General features: G+C 37.1%; 1 protein-coding gene across 9 annotated transcripts in view; it reads left to right on the top strand.

Moving 5' to 3' along the window:
* Positions 1-22,419, top strand: part of USP33 (ubiquitin specific peptidase 33) — a 60,112-nt gene that overhangs the window by 14,159 nt on the left and 23,534 nt on the right. For 8 of the 9 annotated variants that reach the window (XM_086390693.1, XM_086390692.1, XM_086390690.1 and 5 more), the window contains 8 exons: positions 9,652-9,783; positions 9,982-10,035; positions 10,625-10,687; positions 11,847-11,999; positions 14,750-14,852; positions 15,591-15,660; positions 16,655-16,768; positions 17,835-17,913. In XM_086390693.1, coding sequence (XP_086246819.1) covers positions 9,703-9,783; positions 9,982-10,035; positions 10,625-10,687; positions 11,847-11,999; positions 14,750-14,852; positions 15,591-15,660; positions 16,655-16,768; positions 17,835-17,913 — 717 coding nt within the window. In that variant the 5' untranslated portion in view covers positions 9,652-9,702. Of the gene's footprint in view, positions 1-9,651; positions 9,784-9,981; positions 10,036-10,624; positions 10,688-11,846; positions 12,000-13,342; positions 13,495-14,749; positions 14,853-15,590; positions 15,661-16,654; positions 16,769-17,834; positions 17,914-22,419 lie in introns of those variants that run through there. The other variant, XM_086390694.1, reaches the window with a different exon arrangement.

Raw genomic sequence — 22,419 nt, 5'->3', positions numbered from 1 at the left:
GGCTATTCTGTAGTTTTAGCTCTATAAATTATGGTGAAGGAAACCTTAAGATTAGAAACTCAGAAGCTGTTATAAAATAAGAGATGTGTCTGATTTTATTAAAAATTAATACTTTTAATGATAAAGCATACCAAGAAAGTTAATAATAGTTTTGATTGTAAGATAAGCATAGACTAATGGAATAGCATAGAGCCCAGAAATAATGCACACAGATGTGATCAATTAAAAAAAAAATTCATCTTTATTAAGGTATAATTGACAAAAATTTATATTTTTAAGGTGTATAATGTGGTGGTTTCATATAAATATACATTGTAATTACCACAATCAAGCTATTAGCATTTGTTACTTCACATAGTTAACTTTTTTTTTCCCTTGTCAACCCCTACTCCTTCCCCTCTGGCAGCTGTCTGTTCTCTATTTTTTTGAATCTGTTTCTGTTTTGGTTTTTAGATTACACAGACATGTATTTGTCTTTATCATTCTGATTTACCTTACTTGGCATAATACCCTCTAGGTCCATCCATGTAGTCACAAATGCAAGATTTCATTCTTTTATGGCTGAGTAGTATTCAAGTGTGTGTGTGTGTGTGTGTGTGTGTCTCACATATTCTTTATCTGTTCTGTTTATGGACTTTAAGGTTGCTTCCATATTTTGGCTGTTACATTAACATTTTTGGCTGTCAGGTTCTGCCTCTTGTAAAGGTTGGCAGTCAAGAGTGGAGTTTTGGGGCTTCCCTGGTGGTCCAGTGGCTAAGAGTCCATGCTCCTAATGCAGGAGGCCTGGATTCGATCCCTGGGCAGGGAACTAGATCCCACATGCTGCAACTAAGACCCAGTGCAGCCAAATAAAATACATACATACATACATACATACATATATATATATATTTTTTTTTTTTTTTTTTAGAAAAGAGAAGAGGTTTGTTTCCTATGGACCTCCATCTCTTCTGTACTCAAGCCATAGTTAGCCTTCAGGGCTACTAGATGTTCTGGGGCACGTTTTCCCTTTGCAGAACCCTTGGCCTGGAGAGCCCAGTGTGGAGCTTAGATCCTTTACTCCTTAGGGAGAAACTCAGCAGTTGTGATTATTCTCCTTTTTGTGGGTTGCCTGCCCAGGTGTGTGGATCTTGACTATATTGCACCTCTGCTCCTTCTATCCATTTCACGGTTCCTTCTTCATGTCTTTAGTACTGAAAAATCTTTTCTGCTTGCCTTCAGGTCATTCTCATCTGTAGTTGCTCTGTAAATGGTTGTGATTTTCATGCGCAGGTGAACTCAAGATCCTGTTTCACTATCTTAGTAAAGTATCCCTGGTCAGATGTTTTTGATGAGTGCCAAGACCATTCAGTGGGGAAAATGGTTTCTTGAAACAGTCTTTTCAAGAAAGGGTATTGGGCAAACTTTATATTCAGAAGCAGAAATACAACATTGAATCTTTACCTTACCCAAACATAGAAAAATTAACTTCAGTGGATCAAAGGCATAAACATAAGAACTAAAACACTTAGAAGAAAGCATAGAGGGGAAACTTTGTGACATTGGATTTGTCAGTGATTTCTTGGATATGACAGTAAAAGCACAGGTCACAAAAGTTAATAGATAAATTGAACTGTATCAAATTAGAAATTATTGTGCATCAAAGGACACAGGCAAGAGAATGAAAAGGCCACCTATGGAATGGGTAAAAATATTTGCAAATCATATATCCAATAAGGAGTTAAATATCCAGAGTATATAAAAGATTCCTATAGTTCAACAACAAAAAAGCAAACAATTAGATTAAAAAAATGACTCAGGTACTTGAATAGACATTTCTCCAAAGAAGATATATAAATAAATGGCTAACAAGCACCTGAAAAGATGCTCAACATTACTAATTATGGAAATGCAAATCAAAACCACAGTGGGGGGACTTCTTTTGTGGTCTAGTGGCTAAGACTCTTGAACTCCCAATGCAGGGGGCCAGGTTCATTTCCTGGTCAAGGAACTAGATCTCACATGACACATGAGAATTAAAAAGATCTCATGTACCATAACTAAGACCCAGCACAGCCAAGTAAATGAATGAAATATATATATATATATTAAATTTTTAAAAAGAATCACAGTGAGATACCACCACAATTGAATATTAATCAACCTGGGAAAGGAAGGAAGTTCCTTCCCATGTTATAAAATCTATAAATTTTGAGGACATTATGCTAAGTAAAATAAGCAAGACACAAAGAAAATACTGTATTCCACTTGTGAAATACCCTGACTCATCAAAATTGTAGAGACAGAAAGTAAAATGGTGGTTGCCAGTGGTTGGTGGGAGGAGGAGTGGAGAGCTGCTGTGTAATGCTGTAGAGTTTCACTTTGCATTATGAAATGATTTCTGGAGATTGATTACCCAACAGTGTGAATATACTTAATGCTGCTGAACTGTACATTTAAAAATGATTAGGATAATAAACTTATGTGTTTTTCATAAACTTAATAGGCAAATAAGAGAAGGGAATGACAGAGGCTGAGATGGTTGGATGGCATTACTGACACCAAGGACATGAGTTTGAGCAAGCTCTGGGAGAATGTGAAGGACAGGGGAGCCTGGAGTGCTGCAATGCGTGGGGTCGCAAAGAGTTGGCCACAACTTAGCAGCTGAACAATAATAGATAAATAGTAAGTTTGAAAAAAATGGTTGCAGTATGGAAGACAGGATTCCTTTTACAAGAAGAGGTTATCAGCCCAACTGTAAAAAGGGCAAAAGATTTAAAGAACAGTTAAAGAAAATTAATAAATCTAGAAGGCTATAAAATTCATGAAAAGACACTCAGTTTCGTCTCACAGGTTGTCAAGGTAATGCAAATTAAAGAATCTCATGCTCCACTGACTGGGCAATGCAAATGAAATACTAGTGAAATATGACAACACAGCCATCAAATGACAAAAGTTAAAAAAAAACACAAAAACTAATATCTGTTGCTAGCAGAGAAAATGGTGTTGCTGTGCAGAAAATAGTATTCCCTTATGAGTAGAAATATGAGTTGTTATCACATTTTTGGAAAGTAATCTTGCAAACTCTATTCTTATAAACTGGCCCGTGTAAAACAAATACAAATATAATGGTACACCCATTGCATTTACATGGATTTTTAAATGACAGAATATGGAAACAAAGGAAATGCCTATTATTAGAAGATTGATTGAGTGCATGTATCCATGTGTGAATGCATTTCACAAATATCCATGAAAATTTTGACTTAAGAGTTTCTTTTTAATATTATTGAAGAAAATAAAACATTACCAATATTATTGATATTATGTGTCTCTATCTATATTTGTATATGATGTATATGGAACTATATTGAAACATACATACAGATTTTATAGTGCAAGTCTGCTGGTGATAAATTCCTTCAGCTTTTGTATGACTAAAGATGTCTTTATTTTGCCTTTGTTTTCGAAAGATGTTTTCCTATGTGTGGAATTCTTAGTTGATGGTGTTCTTTCAGTAAACTCTAAAGATGTTGCTCCTCTGCCTTCTGGCTTATTTGTTTCTAGTTTACATTATGGATCTTTTGGGGCTGCTTTTAAGATGTCCTTTCTGTTACTTGTTTTTGATATGCCATGGTATTCTTTGTTCTTATGTTTTGTGTTGCTTCAATTTGGAGGTTTTTGGTTTTCATCAAATTTGGTCTTTCCCACCTGAGTGATGCTCTTGTTTAATTTTCTCAATCTTTATATTTCAATTTGGATAGTTTCTTTTACTGTGTCTTCAAGTTCATTATTTTTTTGCCTTGTCTTATCTGCTCTTAATCTCATCCATCGTATTTTTTCACATTGGTTTTTTATTTTTTGGTTTTTTAACATTTAGAAACTTGATTTTGGTCTTGTCTCCCCTCCCTTCCAGTCTCTCATGTCTCTTATCATTTGTATCCTTGATTCTGTCTGTCTTATTTCTAGATCTCTTTTTTTTCCCTCCCCACTGAGGGTCAGATTTTCCTTCTTTCTGTATTTTAATAGTTTTCTTGGATGCCAGACATTTTGATTTTTACCTTGTTAGAACATCATCTTTGTTCTGGGACACAGTTAATTCTTTTGGAGCAGTTTGACCCGGTAATGCTTGCTTTTGAGCTTTTTGAAGGCAGAACCAAAGTAGTCTTTTCTCTAGGGATGATTTATCCCTTGTACAAAGGCAGTGCCCTTGTGAGTACTCTTATTTTATCCCCTCTGTATTGTGAAATCTTTCAACTCTGGCTATGGAAACACAGACAGACCTGTGGTGGCTTTGAGAATTGTTCTACCTACCCTTTTCCTGTAGTTCTTTTCACTGCTTGGGGTAATTTAGTCACAGGCACGTGCTCATCAGTACCTGGATGAAAGCACAACGGTCACCCTTTAGGAATCTCCAGAGTTGACTGACTTTCTTTTCGGTTCTTTACTTTCTCTTACTCACCTTGCGTGCATGCTCAGTCACTTTAGTCATGTCTGTTTGTGATCCCATGGACTGTAACCTGCCAGGCTCCTCTGTCCATGGGATTATGCCAGCAAGAATTTTGGAGTGGGTTGCCATTCCCTCCTCCAAAGGCTCTTCCTGACCCATGGATTGAACCCAGATCTCCTGAGGCTCCTGCATTGGCAGGTAGATTCTTTTTTTTTTTTTTTTTAATTGAAGGATATTTGCTTTAGAGAATTTTGTTGTTTTCTGTCAAACCTCAACTTGAATCAGCCATAGGTGTATATATATTTATCCCCTCCCTTTTGAACTTCCCTCCCATCTCCCTCCCCATCCCACCACTCTAGGTTCATACAGAGCCCCTGTTTGAGTTTCTTAGCCATATGGCAAATTCCTGTTGACTATCTATTTTACATATGGTAATTACTCTTTCCATACACTCACCCTCTCCTCCCCTCTCCCCCTGTCCATAAGTCTATTCTGTGTCTGTTTCTCCATTGTTGCCTTGTAAGTAAATTCTTCAGAACCATTTTCCTAGATTCTGTGTATATATGTGTTAGAATATGATATTTATCTTTCTCTTTCTGACTTACTTAATCCTGTATAATAGATTCTGTGTTCATCCACCTCATTAGAACTGACTGAAGGGCATTCCTTTTTATGGCTGAGTAATATCCCTTTGTGTATATGTACCACGGCTTCTTTATCCATTCATCTGTTGATGGACACCTAGGTTGCTTTCACATTCTATTATAAATATGGCAGGCAGATTCTTTACAAAAGAGCCACCCGAGAAGCCCATTACTCACCTTACGTATATATGTGTTAGTTGTTCAGTTGCGTCCGACTCTTTGCGACCCCATGGGCTTTAGCCCGCCAGGCTTCTCTGTCCTTGGGATTCTCCAGGCGAAAATACTGGAGTAGGTTTCCAGTTCTTTCTCTAATTACTCACCTTGGCCTCCCTGAATTTCCAACTTTGTCTCTTCAGCTCAGAAAGATCACCAAAGTCTGTTCGGGTTTTCTTCTGCTTGTACTATAGACTAGAAGTTCCCTGCAGGCAGTGAATTGGGGCAGTCACCTTGTTTTTATCTTCTTATGGATGGATCAGTGTCCTGCAATGTCTGTTGTCCAGTATCTGTGTCTGAAAAACCATTATTTTATGTATTTTTAAAATTCATTTCTTACTTCAGTTCAGTTCAGTTGCTCAGTCGTGTCCGACTCTTTGTGACCCCATGAACCACAGCACACCAGGCCTCCCTGTCCATCACCAACTCCTGGAGTTTACCCAAACCCATGTCCATTGAGTCAGTAATGCCATACAACCATCTTATCCTTTGTTGTCCCCTTCTCTTCCTGCCCTCAATCTTTCGCAGCATCAGGGTCTTTTCAGATGAATCAGCTCTTCACATCAGGTGGCCAGGTATTGGAGTTTCAGCTTCAACATCAGTCCTACCAATGAACACACAGGACTGATCTCCTTTAGGATGGACTGGTTGGATCTCCTTGCAGTCCAAGGGACTCTCAAGAGTCTTCTCCAACACCACAGTTCAAAAGCATCAGTTCTTCAGAGCTCAGTTTTCTTTATAGTCCAACTCTCACATCCATACATGACTACTGGAAAAACCATAGCCTTGACTAGATGGACCTTTGTTGACAAAGTAATGTCTTTGCTTTTTAATATGCTGTCTAGGTTGGTCATAACTTTCCTTCCAAGGAGTAAGTGTCTTTTAATTTCATGGCTGCAGTCACCATCTGCAGTGATTTTGGAGCCCCCCAAAATAAAGTCAGGCACTGTTTCCCCATCTATTTGCCATGAAGTGATGGGACTGGAAGCCATGGTCTTAGTTTTCTGAATATTGAGCTTTAAGCCAACTTTTTCACTCTCCTCTTTCACTTTCATCAAGGGGCTCTTTAGTTCTTCTTCACTTTCTGTCATAAAGTGGTGTCATCTGCATATCTCAGGTTATTGATATTTCTTCCAGCAATCTTGATTCCAGCTTGTGCTTCCTCCAGCCCAGCATTTCTCATGATGAACTCTGCATATAAGTTAAATAAGCAGGGTAACAACATACAGCCTTGACATAGTCCTTTTCCTATTTGGAAACAGTCTGTTGTTCCATGTCCAGTTCTAACTGTTGCTTCCTGACCTGCATACAGGTGTCTCAAGAGGCAGGTCAGGTGGTCTGGTATTCCCATCTGTTTCAGAATTTTCCACAGTTTATTGTGATCCACACAGTCAAAGGCGTTGGCATAGTCAATAAAGCAGAAATAAATGTTTTTCTGGAACTAGAGGATAAATCTGGTGCTTGTTACCCCATTACGGTTGGAAATGGGAGTAATTGGCTAAGAGGGAAAAGATTATTCACCCTCACAAGGAAGTGAGAGGTGGGTGTGAAACCCTCCCCTATATGTAAATTAAAAATGGAAAATATTAGCAATTATTTTAATTTAGTTTTGGGGTTTTTTGGCTGTACCATATATCAGGTGAGATCTTAGTTCCCCAACCAGGGATCCAGAACCATACTCCCTGCCTTAGGAGCTTGGAGTTCTATCCACCTGACTGCCAGGCAAGTCCCAGCAATTATTTCATGCTATGAAAGCAAGGAGCATGGCTTATATGATATTATGTAGTAATGTGATATTTAGAAATCATGACTTAATCAACATTAACTTCACAGTGATTCCTGTTGTATTTTGTAGGTTGTAGTGTAATATTTGATTTATTAAAATGATTTGGTTTGATAGAATATATTTACTAATGTGTTAATATTTCAGCACATTTGTGTTTTAAAATAAATGTACACAATTATAAATGTGCTGATATTAACACATTAGTAGATTTAAGGGACTAGATCTGATAGATAGAGTGCCTGATGAACTATGGACGGAGGTTCATGACATTGTACAGGAGACAGGGATCAAGACCATCCCCATGGAAAAGAAATGCAAAAAGGCGAAATGGCTGTCTGGGGAGGCCTTACAAATAGCTGTGAAAAGAAGAGAAGCGAAAAGCAAAGGAGAAAAGGAAACATATAAGCATCTGAATGCAGAGTTCCAAAGAATAGCAAGAAGAGATAAGAAAGCCTTCCTCAGAGATCAATGCAAAGAAATAGAGGAAAACAACAGAATGGGAAAGACTAGAGATCTCTTCAAGAAAACTAGAAATACCAAGGGAACATTTCATGCAAAGATGGGCTTGATAAAGGACAGAAATGGTATGGACCTAAAAGAAGCAGAAGATATTAAGAAGAGGTGGCAGGAATACACAGAAGAACTGTACAAAAAAGATCTTCATGGCCAAGATAATCACGATGGTGTGATCACTAACCTAGAGCCAGACATCCTGGAATGTGAAGTCAAGCGGGCCTTAGAAAGCATCACTACCAACAAAGCTAGTGGAGGTGATGGAATTCCAGTTGAGCTATTTCAAATCCTGGAAGATGATGCTGTGAAAGTGCTGCACTCCATATGCCAGCAAATTTGGAAAACTCAGCAGTGGCCACAGGACTGGAAAAGGTTAGTTTTCATTCCAATCCCAAAGAAAGGCAATGCCAAAGAATGCTCAAACTACCACACAATTGCACTCATCTCACATGCTAGTAAAGAAATGTTCAAAATTCTCCAAGCCAGGCTTCAGCAATACATGAACCGTGAACTTCCAGATGTTCAAGCTGGTTTTAGAAAAGGCAGAGGAACCAGAGATCAAATTGCCAACATCCGCTGGATCATCAAAAAAGCAAGAGAGTTCCAGAGAAACATCTATTTCTGCTTTATTGATTATGCCAAAGCCTTTGACTATGTGGATCACAATAAACTGTGGAAAATTCTGAAAGAAATGGGAATACCAGACCACCTGACCTGCCTCTTGAGAAACCATTCTAAAGGAGATCAGTCCTGGGTATTCTTTGGAAGGAATGATGCTAAAGCTGAAACTCCAGTACTTTGGCCACCTCATGCGAAGAGTTGACTCATTGGAAAAGACTGATGCTGGGAGGGATTGGGGTCAGGAGGAGACGGGGACGACAGAGGATGAGATGGCTGGATGGCATCACCGACTCGATAGAGGTGAGTTTGAGTGAACTCCAGGAGTTGGTGACAGACAGGGAGGCCTGGCGTGCTGCAATTCATGGGGTCGCAAAGAGTCGGACACGACTGAGCGACTGAACTTAACTGAAACATATTAAACAAAAAAGTTCTATCAAATCAAATTTAAAACTGTTTAAGGGCTTCCCTGGTAGCTCAGATGATCCACCTGCAACACAGGAGATGTGGGTTTGATCCCTGGGTCGGAAAGATCCCCTGGATAAGGGAAGGGCTACCCACTCCAGTATTCTCGCTTGGAGAATTCTGTGGACCTTGTAGTCCACTGGGTCACAAAGAGTCAGACACAACTGATCAGCTTTCACTTTTGCTTTCAGGCTCTAAGTCTGGTCAAAGTCTCAACCTGGGATAACTTTGTTGCCTAGAGAATATAGTTTTACACTGTGTAGTGACCTTGGTGATTGAAGCTCAGGGTGGTAGTGAGGGTGTTCTGGCAACTAATGGGTAGAAGAAGCAATGTTGTTATCTTGCAATGTACAGGACACCCCCAGCTACAGAGAATTATCTGGCCTAAAGTGTGAGTGGTGCAGGGTGGAGAAACTCTGATACAAAGTGATTATCCAGGTATATTGCTAGAGTACCAAACTGTTTTATTTATATCATCTGTGGGGGTTGTTGCTAGTGTGAAAATGGTTTCCATCTGAATTCTTGTTCTTTTCAATTCCAATTCTAGCCTAAGGGTTAATCTTTTTAAAAGAAAAATAGGGAATGTAAATACATAAATGAAATAACCTGATGTTTTTTAAACCCTTTCATCTACCTCAAAAAATGAACTTGGAGAAGGGGGAAAAACAGCAAAAGTAGTGGAGAAACAAACTTGCATTGACTCACAGGTGTCAATTTTAATAAAATGATTATTAGTAGGTAAACTTCCAGTGTTGAAATTGAGTTGTGAAAATAACCTCAGTGTATTTGAGAATATATAGTTTTGTAGGGCACTACAAAATTCAGTTGTGAAATTGAATTGTGAGAATAGGTCAGTGTATTTGAAAATATATACTTTTGTAGGACAAACTTATAAACATGTATACTTATTTTACCTTTTATTTTAATAATTTTTCATATATTAGCACTTTTATAATTAACTTTTCTGGCCAATTTTTCTGTAGGTGTTACCTCATTTGGAAAGCCTTGAGAAACAGGAAAACATTTCTAACAAAATGTCATCTTTTCGAAGTCATTGTCCACATTTGGATTCAGTTGGTGAAATAACTAAAGAAGATTTAATACAAAAATCTCATGTAAGATAGAGGGCTTTTTTCCCTTCCTTTAAAAAACCATATTCATTTTTCTCTCAAACGTGGGTTTCTTTTTTTTAATAAATTACTACAATATCCTGTGTTCATGAATCCAGATTTTTATGTATGAACTTAATGAATGTCTGTGTTTGGCCGTGTTAATGGAATGGTGATGTTATCTCTGCGGTCTTCTTCGCACAGGGTTCTTGTCAGGATTGTAAAGTCAGAGGACCAAACCTTTGGGCATGCCTGGAGGTATGTGTGTGTTTCTTCTTAAAAGTTTGATATTAGAGGTGGGCTGGGCCCGCCGCGCGGCCGGCCGCGCTCGCTGCTCTTGGCTCGCGGCCGCGCCGGGCTCGCAGGGCTGGGCTCGGGCTGCGGGGCGGCGCCGGGACAGGAAGCGGAAAGCAGCAGTGCTGCGGCGGCGGCGGCGGCGGCGGTAAAAAAAAAAAAAAAAGTTTGATATTATAAAAATTTATATCTGAATAAGGTGAACTAGATTTTTTTGACACAAGATTTCATAAATGAACATACTTTAAAAAGATTGTTATTGATAATAAAAATTAAACTTTGGGTATTAACTTACAGTGCTTTTTGCAGAGTTTAGTAAATCACTAAAATATTTTACACTTTTTATTAGAGGTGACATATCTTTTAGTTTAAAAGTATTCTGATTATATTCTTTTGTGCCTGGTACCTTGTGGTTAAAATAACTAAGTTTGGAAGTCATTTAATCTTAAAGTTAAAATGTGATCAGAACTTCATTGTAAATGTAATTGTAATGCTTATTATTATAAATTTACATGTAATAAAATGCCTTATTTTCCTTTTTATATATTTATAGAATAGGTGTTCATATGTTGGCTGTGGTGAATCACAAGTGGATCATAGCACCATACATTCTCAGGTATGTATACAGAAAAATTTCATGCCAGACATTTTTTAAATATAGCCTGAGGAAAAAGAAAAACAAATACAACATTATTAATTCAAGTTGTCATTCAAAATTTTGTCCTTTTATTCTTTTTTTTTAATAAACAATGAGTTAAATCTTAGCTTATAAAAAGATGGGGACAGGAATTGCTGGAAAGGTCAATATTAGGTAATATGAGGTGGTAAGTAAAAGAGCAGTGATTTAAGAAATGTACCTCCAGGTGTATGGGTGATCCCTGGAAATATTAGGAGGATATGGAAGTTGAAGTCAAGACTAGAAGTCTAGGCTTATGACAGAGCCTGACTGACTTCAAGGCTCAACTCATATACCCTTTGCTCTACATCCTCCTTACTGGAGTCTCCTGTCTACATCACCTTGGTGGTTTGGTGCTTGTGTGTAATTCTGGGATGCTTCTTTTACAGATTAGATAGAGCTCCCATTCCAAACTACATTTCTTGAGAATGAACCATCTTTTTCATTTATATTTATCTCTACAGCATCAACTATTCTTGACAGGGTTCCTAAAGAAAATTACTTAAGACTCTTAGGCATCTTCATACGTAATTAATTTACTTCTCTTTGGTGCATCTAGAATAGTGGTGTTATATGCCATTCTTGGGAGAACTGAGAAAATGGTCACTCAAATCATTTTCTGTAGGGCATTATTGTCTTGCAGAACTCCAGATGAGAAAGGCGAGAATTTCACGTATCCAAGATCATATATTCCCTATTGCTTGAGCTCTTTTGTGCTTTAATTCACGTCATTTGTATTCTTTTGCCATTCTGATGTCCTCGAACACTTACTGTGCTATTGTCAATTTTCTTGTGTCATGATTACTTGCTAACTGCAAAGCAGACTCTCATAATAACTCTTTGTTTATCTTTATAATGAATAGTGGTGAAAATAATAGAATAATTTTTGTAGTAGGCTTGGATATTGTTACTATTCGCTATGCTTTAGCAGTAGTGGTTTATCTAAGTAATGTTTATTTGGTGCTCTGCTTTAAATCTTCTCTTTTGAATATATTGTTATTCATTAAAGGCCAGCAGTTTATCTTCTATGATCTTTTGAAAGGCTTTCAACTATAACTAATTTTTATTCCTCTTCTCTCTCTCTCATGAAATTATTCAGGAGACAAAGCATTATCTAACTGTGAACCTTACCACCCTTCGAGTTTGGTGTTATGCTTGCAGCAAAGAAGTATTTTTGGATAGGAAATTAGGAACTCAGCCTTCATTACCTCATGTAAAACCACTTCACCAAATACAAGAAAATGGCGTACAGGTAATAATTTAAATCCATGGAATTAAAATATTAAATACTTTCAGAAGAGAATTACAGAATTTGTCATGTAGCTGAAATTTTAAAGAACCCTACTTCACCTTTATTTTACCAGGTTTCCATAATGTGCCTTTTTTTCCTCAAATGAGACACAGAATCTGGCCTTTTTTCTTTTGTAGAATGATAGATCAGGGTAAAATTGAATCTCACACGTGTCTATAGATGGAAAAGCACCTTATAGGTTTTAGAAACTTAAGCAACTAGGCTCTAGGAAAGATGATGGGCCTTCTTTAATAGGCCCTGATTCAACTATCTTTTCCTCATTTCTCTCCCTGCTTCACTCCCATGCCTATTATTGTGAATGTTTTACTAATTTATTGAAAACCAGATAGAATATATTAAAACTTAACATCAATCTTTGACTACAAAATATGTGTGAACTTGCAAAGATTGCTCACTTAATTTTGAGAATTTTCAGGTTCTATAAAAATAGGAAAGGGAGGGACTTCATGGCAGCCCAGTGATTAAGACTCCATGCTTCCACTGTGGGGGGCATGGATTCGATTCTTGGTTGGGGAACCAAGATTCCACATGCCTTGCAGCGCCCCAGAGAAGAAAATAGGAAAGGGAAATGGAAAAATAAGAGTAGTTGGTGTCTACTTATTCTAATCATCATTTGATCTGTTTTAGTTAACACATCAGTGAGGTTTTTTTCCTGTGGGTTACAAAAATTACAGTGTGTTTCTAGAATTGTGTTCTTTGATGCCAATTCTTAAGATTTTTTTCTGTTGTATCTTTGTATTACATTCTGATGGTAGAAATTTGTGATAATAAATTTGTTTGCCTCCCATATAATGTAACTTAAAGTGACTAGATTTTAGACAAGGTATACTTGTTGCATTTCTAGTTTCACAGTTGAATGACTCTAGTTCATAAATCATCATCACTATTTCTCCCCTGATACCTATTTATCATCCAGAAACACGTTTTTTGGTTTTGTTAATGCCATGGTAGTTTGAAAAGAACTTTGTGTGAACCCTCTTATACTATTAACAAAAATGTGATAATTAAAAGTTTAATCACATGAGGAACTGGTAACAATTTTTATATTAATCAAAGAATAAGTACAGATAGTTCACAAAGAAGAAATACAAATAAAAACACATCAAGAAAATAATCATCACTAACTAAAGAAAAATGTTAGAGCAGCCATCTGCCATTTCTACCTGATAGATTACAATTGCAACTTTCTTTTTTTAAGCAGTGACTTTTTAATATATATATAACTTATTTATTCATTTGTTATTTTATTTTTGGTTGCACTGGGTCTTCATTGCTATGAGAAGCCCACGCACCACAGCGAAGAGTAGCCCCCGCTCACCACAACTAGAGAAAGCCTGCGCCCATAACGAAGACCCAGTGCAACCTCTTAATGAATGCTGAATCTGGTTGAATAAGAATACTGATACTTTTCTGATAGCTTGTAAATAACTTTCTGGTGAGTTATTTTTATGACACATAAAAGACATGAATTTAAGTTCATACAACTTCCCAGTTATCTTGTTACAGAAATTGCTCAGAAGAAAAAGTTATTTGTACAGATTTCTTTAGTGATATAAAATTTATAGACTATGTGAACCCAATTCATCAGAACATTAATTACAAGTTAGCAATATTGGAAATCAGTCAAATGTCATTAAGGTTTTTCAAACAGTATTCTAGGAGGTAAGATTTTGAACGATTTTTTTCTAAAAACTGTTCTGCTGCTGCTGCTAAGTCACTTCAGTCGTATCTGACTTTGTGCAACCCCATAGACTGCAGCCCACTAGGCTCCTCTGTCCATGGAATTCTCCAGGCAAGAGTACTGGAGTGGGTGCCATTTCCTCCTCCAATGCATGAAAGTGAAAAGTGAAAGTGAAGTTGCTCAGTCGTGTCTGACTCATAGCGACCCCATGGACTGCAGCCCACCACGCTCCTCCGTCCATGGGATTTTCCAGACAAGAGTACTGGAGTGGGGTGCCATTGCCTTCTCCGAAAAACTGTTCTACTTCTCTGTATTTCAATACAACAAAGTGAGAATATAGGCCTTCCCAAATGTCTAGTATCTACAAATGCCAGGAAGGTAAAGTAAATGTATGAAGTGGGTAGGTGTGAGTACATATGCATGCCATGTGGAAGAGGAATAGGCTGTAAAATTTGAGAACCAGAGCACGTGCTGAGTTGCATTCTGCTGTTCAATTTCAGCCTCCCACTGATTTTTGCTAACTGGGTGCAATGTACTTTGAGCTTCTTCTTTTAGAAGAAAACTTGTAAAATTTGAGTGTTTTAAAAAAAAATTTAATTGGAGGATAATTGCTTTACAATATTATGTTGGTTTTTGTCATGCAGCAGCAAAATTTGATTTTTTTATGTGAGCTCTCCCAATGTTTAAAATGTTGGCTCAAAAGTTTTGCTTTTGTTTAGGTGTTTGGCCTTTAAAAAAAAACTTTTTTTTTATTTAAATAATATGGACTGGCATTTGACCATCAAGTCACCAGTTGCAACCTCTTAAGTTAATCCAATTCTCAGGAATTAATTTTGGAATTTTAGAAAATATTTAATAAAACTATTTCATATGCATAAAAGGATAGAAAATAACTTCAGTAACAAGTATCAGGAGAGACTGTAGAAGTCTACAGACCAGTTGAGTAAAAAATTTTCTAAAAATGTAACCTAAGGATTTGTTTAAGCCTGCTATCTTTTCTGTTATCAAGGATTTTAAAATACCCAGTAACACAACATTAAAAACTCCTCTGGTTGCTGTGTTTGATGATCTGGATATAGAAGTAGAAGAAGAAGATGAACTTAAGGCAAGAGGTAAAATAATTCTCCGATATAACACACTCCTTTGTATGCCATTGCCCATTTCTGTAGGGAACTATATTGTGAAAATTTCAAAGTCTAGAGGTGATAAGATAATTATAAAAATAAATTCTAGGAACCAAACTATTTGTTAATGCTTTTTTTTAAAAAAGTCACCAGTTTGTATAATTAATCAAGGAGCATTTTAAGTTCTAACTTTTTTTATTTACTGCATTATGCATCATTTGAAAATACCAAGGAAATATCCTTTTGTTTTTAATGATGCATGAGTGAAAGTTATGCTAGTTGGCAATATTTGATTGTAAGAAATCAATAAAGTAATTGTATTATTTAAAAGCTGAAATTTTACCTAGAAAAATTATTATTTGTAAAAAAAGCAAACTGACAGTTTTGATACTTGGTTTCTCTGGCATCACTTTACTAAAGCTCACAGTATAAACTATCTGTATATATAGTTTTGTACAAACTTTTATATTTTACAATTCATATAAGGGAATCTTAGCCCTTTAAGAGTATATCTAAATAATTTTCTGAAAATTATCACTTTGGTGTAAGTCTGATCCCTCTTTGAGTTGTTCAAGTTGTTGCTATTTGTATTTCTATAATGTATTTTGTATTTCCTTACCATAGCTTAGGAACCATAATAATTACCTAGTTATGTACTTAGTGAACACTCATAAAGTTGAGTCATTGAATTATTGAATGATGACATAACATAATTTTTCTTAATAGGTCTTACAGGTTTGAAAAATATTGGAAATACTTGTTATATGAATGCAGCTTTGCAGGCTCTTTCTAACTGGTAAGTAGATAAATTAATTTTGTTAGTATAGTTGTTTAAAGTTATTCTTGGAGCAGAAAACCATGATGCTATAGTATGCTTAGAAAAAAAAGAGAAGTGAGAGAGGGAAAAGAAATATAATAGTAATAATGAAAAGTTAATAATTATATTTAGTCTCCCTAGCCAACAGGATCCCATTAATCCCTTGCTGTACCTCTTCCTCACCCTTCTCAACACATGAAATGCCTTCACATAAATTATCTGGATTAACTAAAACCTAAATGTACAAATATTCCTGAAAAAGTTTTCCTCTTTCTTGTTAATTAACTCCTAAGGTAGAGTAAGCAAGAAACTGAGTTGGGACATAATCCATTGTTGTCCCCATAGGGTTACTACTCTGTGCCTGTGGTTTCCTAAGAATGCTGGTCCTGGCTTAGCTCCTAGGGAGTTGTATGTCTTTGAGGAAGTTGTTTGTTTTTACATCTAGAAAAGGAGGAGCTTGAACTAATTCCTCTAATCACTTTTCATTCAGAGATCCTAGGAAAATATTTTATATTCTTCTGTAGGTGGACAGTCTCTAATAAAGCAGTTAGGGTTTTTTTTGTTTTGTTTTCCCTCAGTCTTAGTCCTGTGACGAGGTAGATGCAGTATGAAATGTTCTGTAGATGATCCACTCAGGGAAGAGAGGGAAAGTCATAGAATCAAGTTCTGAGGAACCCTAATATTTAGACACCTGATTAGAGCAGAAAAAAATAATAAAGAGGGGAAAGAGTTGCCAGAGAGGAAAAGAAGAAAAGTAGAAAAGTGATCTGACAGCATTGAGGTCTCTAATATTGTGGGTCAAATCTGCTGATGTGCTCAGCAAAATAATGAGGAAATGAATGTGAAGCTGTAAAAGGGAGCAAAGAAATAATAGATACAGTGCTTTATTTGTCATAGTTCATTGAATGACTAGAAGTCAATCAGTATTAAGCTCTGACTCGATTCTAAAATTTCTTTTTTTTTTTTAAACTAGCCCGCCTTTGACGCAGTTTTTTCTTGATTGTGGAGGACTGGCTCGAACAGATAAGAAACCAGCTATTTGTAAAAGTTATCTCAAACTGATGACAGAGCTCTGGCATAAAAGCAGGTATATACTTATTATATTTTCTTTATTATATTTAAACTGAATTTTGTAAATATTTGCACGTGCATTTATAGAGACGTAAAAAGTAGAAGAGAGACAGATTGCAGCATTCAATTTTGGCTACATTACATTTGAAAATGAATATCCAAATGAAGTGTCTGGACTGGAGATAAAATGTTGAATTGCTGCAGTGGCTGTTACACTTATGAATTTTGTAGACATTCTCACAATGCTAAAATCAGACCATAGAGACATATATGAATGTTTATTTTTCTGCTTGTATTTATTTGCTCTAAGTGTAGCATTAGATGAGTAATTGTCTGCTATAAAGTTTTTTGTATTACAACTCTTAGTCATTTATCCCTATTGAGTATTACCTGGCTCTAATATTTCCAAGTTCCTTACTCTATAGCTAGAACTTGCCCTTAACTGCTATGTTTAAGTTTCTTTGCTCTGAAACTATGAACTTCATATTCTTAGAAGTTTACTAAACTTCAGAAGTGTCATAGTACAGGATTCTAGATGATTAAATCTCTTATGGTTTACTTTTCATTTTTGTTTCCATGGGTATTTGATAACTGGTTTAAAATTTTTATTTAGGTGGTGTACTAGATATCCTTATCTTAATTTTGCCAGGCATTTTAAGTAATTAAAATATTATTTTAAGTAACTAGTATTTTTTGAAAAATTGTATGGTAGAACATAGATATTTCTTTAGGGGAGAGAGGAATAAATTATAGCTTAACTATAAAAAATAAGCTATTTTCATGAACTTTTGAAGCTTAATACTGGGCCACTTTGAATGATTTTTTTGAAACATGAACACTTTTCAGTTTGACTCTTTGAATTTTTGATTTCTCATTTCTAAAATAAAAATTAGGGCCTTCCCTGGTAGTCTAGTGGTTAGGACGCTCAGTTTCCAGTGCAGGGTTGGATTCCCTAGTCAGAAAACTAAGATCCACATGCTACAAGGCATAGTCAAAAATAAATTAAAAAAATAATTGCTGGATACTTAAAAAAAAAAAAAACTAAAAATCACGTTTCTTCCTAAAAATGTTTTCTTCCTCAGGCCAGGATCAGTTGTGCCTACTACTCTGTTTCAAGGAATTAAAACTGTAAATCCAACATTTCGGGGGTATTCTCAGCAGGTAGGTCTTTATTGTTTAGAAATTTTAAATTTGGGGGTGTGTAATTATGCCAGTATTTTCTAGTGCTTTTATTTATTTATTTTTTTAAATTTTATTTTATTTTTAAACTTTACAATATTGTATTAGTTTTGCCAGATATCGAAATGAATCCACCACAGGTGTACCTGTGTTCCCCTTCTAGTGCTTTTAGCTTTGAAAAGTTTCACATCCAGAGATAAATTTTAACTTATATTTTCTGTATTTTATAGTTAAACATTTTTTTTCATATTTGGAAAGGTTTATTAGCAAATTAGAATTTAAGAGCAAAGAAATACAATCCAATAGATAACAAATATTCAGTATTGTATAATTTAAATCTTCCAGGGGTAAACAAGGTTTGACAGAAAGAAAATTCATAAAATAACTTCAATAGTACGTCACTGTAAAAGTGAAAATCTATTTTCATACAACAGGCTATAAAGTAGCTGAATGCTACCCCACCACCAGAATGCATTATGCCTTGCTGCTAAGTTGCTTCAGTCGTGTCCGACTCTGTGCAACCCCATAGACGGCAACCTACCTGGCTCCCCCGTTCCTGGGATTCTCCAGGCAAGAACACTGGAGTGGGGTGCCATTTCCTTCTCCATATAGTTAAATATTTTACTGTCATTTATTTCACATTACAATATGATCCAAATTTAATTTTTCACATACAGCTAACAAATGTAGCAAACAACAGGTTTAAGAATTTTCTTAATCTGTTTTTAAAAGTTTCTTCATTAATTTTTGTGCTTACATTAATATATAATAGGTCTAGTTCTGGACTTTCTAATCTACTTCATTGACCTGTAATTTTTTTAATTGATACCAGTGGCAGTTTGGGGAGGAGGCAATGGCACCCCACTCCAGTACTCTTGCCTGGAAAATCCCATGGACAGAGGAGCCTGGTAGGCTGCAGTCCATGGGGTTGCTAGGAGTTGGACACGACTGAGCGACTTCACTTTCACTTTTCACTTTCATGCATTGGAGGAGGAAATGGCAACCACTCCAGTGTTCTTGCCTGGAGAATCCCAGGGACAGGGGAGCCTGGTGGGCTGCCGTCTCTGGGGTCGCATAGAGTTCGACACGACTGAAACGACTCAGCAGCAGCAGTGGCAGTTTCAATTATTGTTGTTTTATGTAATATTTTTTCACATTAATACCTAATCTTCACATATGTTTCCTTTGTTCAAAGAAATACCTGTTCCCTATTAACTTTTTCTTGTACAAATTCCTGTATCATAGGGACTTCCCTGATGGTCCGGGGGCTAAGTCTGTGTGCTCCCAATGCAGGAGGGCCAGATTTGATCTCTGGTCAGGGAACTAGATGCTACATGCTGCAGCAGAGCTTGCATGTTATAACTAAAAAAAAATCTCACGTTAAAAAAATTTTTTTAAATCTCACATAAGGTCCTAAGTGCCTCAGCTAAGACCCAGTGAAAGAAAAAAGTGAAAGTGGAAGTCTCTTAGTCGTGTCTGACTCTTTGCGGCCCCATGGACTTCTCATGGACCCCATGGACCCCATGAAATTCCCCAGGCCAGAATACTGGAGTGTGTAGCTGTTCCCTTCTCCAGGGGATCTTCCCAACCCAGTGATCAAACCCAGGTCTCCCTCATTACAGGCAGATTCTTTATCAGCTGAGCCACAAGGGAAACCCAAGAATACTGAGTGGGTAGCCTATCCCTTCTCCAGCGAATCCTCCTGATCCAGGAATTGAACCGGGGTCTTCTGCATTGCAGGCAGATTCAGACCCGGTACAGCCAAATAATTAATACATAAATTTGTTTTTAAAAATTCCTGGATCACAGACACTGATTTAGTAGATGTAACTTCAGTTCAGTCGCTCAGTTGCTCAGTCGTGTCCGACTCTTTGTGAACCCATGAATTGCAGCACGCCAGGCCTCCCTGTCCGCCACCAACTCCCGGAGTTCACTGAGACTCACGTCCATCGAGTCAGTGATGCCATCCAGCCATCTCATCCTCTGTCATCCCCTTCTCCTCCTGCCCCCAATCCCTCCCAGCATCAGAGTCTTTTCCAATGAGTCAACTCTTCGCATGAGGTGGCCAAAGTACTGGAGTTTCAGCTTTAGCATCAGTCCTTCCAAAGAAATCCCAGGGCTGATGTCCTTCAGAATGGACTGGTTGGATCTCCTTGCAGTCCAAGGGACTCTCAAGAGTCTTCTCCAACACCACAGTTCAAAAGCATCAGTTCTTTGGCATTCAGCTTTCTTCATAGTCCAACTCTCACATCAATACATGACTACTGGAAAAACCATAGCCTTAACTAGATGGACCTTTGTTGGCAAAGTAATGTCTCTGCTTTTGAATATGCTATCTAGGTTGGTCATAATTTCCTTCCAAGGAGTAAGTAAGTGTCTTTTAATTTCATGGCTGCAGTCACCATCTGCAGTGATTTTGGAGCCCAGAAAAATAAAGTCTGACACTGTTTCCACTGTTTCCCCCTCTATTTCCCATGAAGTGATGGGACCCGATGCCATGATCTTTGTTTTCTGAATGTTGAGCTTTAAGTCGACCTTTTCACTCTTTACTTTCACTTTCATCAAGAGGCTTTTTAGTTCCTCTTCACTTTCTACCATAAGGGTGGTGTCATCTGCATATCTGAGGTTATTGATATTTCTCCTGGCAATCTTGATTCCAGCTTGTGCTTCTTCCAGCCCATCTGGATGTACTCTGTATATAAGTACACGTTATTTCTCATGATGTACTCTGCATATAAGTTAAATAAGCAGGGTAACAATATACAGCCTTAACGTACTCCTTTTCCTATTTGGAACCAGTCTGTTGTTCTATGTCCAGTTCTAACTGTTGCTTCCTCACCTGCATATAGGTTTCTCAAGAGGCAGGTCAGGTGGTCTGGTATTCCCATCTCTTGAAGAATTTTCCGGTTTATTGTGATCCACACAGTCAAAGGCTTTGGCATAGTCAATAAAGCAGAAATAGATGTTTTTCTGGAACTCTTTTGCTTTTTCCATGATCCAGCGGATGTTGGCAATTTGATCTCTGGTTCCTCTGCCTTTTCTAAATCCAGCTTGAACATCTGGAAGTTCACGGTTCATATATCACTGAAGCCTGGCTTGGAGAATTTTTACTAGCGTGTGAGATGAGTGCAATTGTGCAATAGTTTGAGCATTCTTTGGCATTGCCTTTCTTTGGGATTGGAATGAAAACTAACCTTTTCCAGTCCTGTGGCCACTGCTGAGTTTTCCAAATTTGCTGGCATATTGAGTGCAGCACTTTCACAGCATCATCTTTAAGTATTTGAAAGAGCTCCACTGGAATTCCATCACCTGCACCAGCTTTGTTTGTAGTGATGCTTTCTAAGGCCCACTTGACTTCACATTCCAGGATGTCTGGCTGTAGGTGAGTGATCACACCATCTTGATTATCTGGGTCGTGAAGATTTTTTTTGTACAGTTCTTCTGTGTATTCCTGCCATCTCTTTTTAATATCTTCTGCTTCTGTTAGGTCCATACCATTTCTGTCCTTTATCGAGCCCATCTTTTAATGAAATGTTCCCTTGGTATCTCTAATTTTCTTGAAGAGATCTCTAGTCTTTCCCATTCTGTTGTTTTCCTCTATTTCTTTACATTGATTGCTGAGGAAGGCTTTCTTAACTCTTCTTGCTATTCTTTGGAACTCTGCATTTAGATGCTTCTATCTTTCCTTTTCTCCTTTGCTTTTCGCTTCTCTTCTTTTCACAGCTATTTGTAAGGCCTCCTCAGACAGCCATTTTGTCTTTTTGCATTTCTTTTGCATGGGGATGGTCTTGATCCCTGTCTCCTGTACAATGTCACGAACCTCATTCCATAGTTAGGCACTCTATCTATCGGATTCAGTCCCTTAAATCTATTTCTCACTCCCACTGTATAATCATAAGGGATTTGATTTAGGTCATACCTGAATGGTCTAGTGGTTTTCCCTACTTTGTTCAATTTAAGTCTGAATTTGGCAATAAGGAGTTCATGATCTGAGCCACAGTCAGGTCCCTGTCTTGTTTTTGCTGACTGTATAGAGCTTCTCCATCTTTGCCTGCAAAGAATATAATCAGTCTGATTTCGGTGTTGACCATCTGATGATGTCCATGTGTAGAGCCTTCTCTTATTTTGTTGGAAGAGGGTGTTTGCTATGACCAGTGCGTTCTCTTGGCAAAACTCTATTAGCCTTTGCCCTGCTTCATTCCGTATTCCAAGACCAAATTTGCCTGTTACTCCAGGTGTTTCTTGACTTCCTACTTTTGCATTCCAGTCCCCTATAATGAAAAGGACATCTTTTTTGGGTGTTAGTTTTAAAAGGTTGATGTAACTTGGGGGCTATGAATTTGTATTTTTGATAAACATTCTAGATTGATCGAGGATTTTGAGACATAGTACAAAATTAGATAAAGCTTTAATTTTAAGCCAAACATACTTGAATTTGATATCTCTCTGAATTATTATTGTCTGATGAGGCAAATCCACATTTTCTTT

This window comes from Bos grunniens, chromosome 3 (genome assembly GCF_055505025.1).
Source record: "Bos grunniens cultivar Pamir isolate PY7600 chromosome 3, Bosgru_T2T1.0, whole genome shotgun sequence".
NCBI classification, from domain to species: Eukaryota; Metazoa; Chordata; class Mammalia; order Artiodactyla; family Bovidae; genus Bos; species Bos grunniens.
This window is presented reverse-complemented; position numbering and strand designations above follow the sequence as displayed.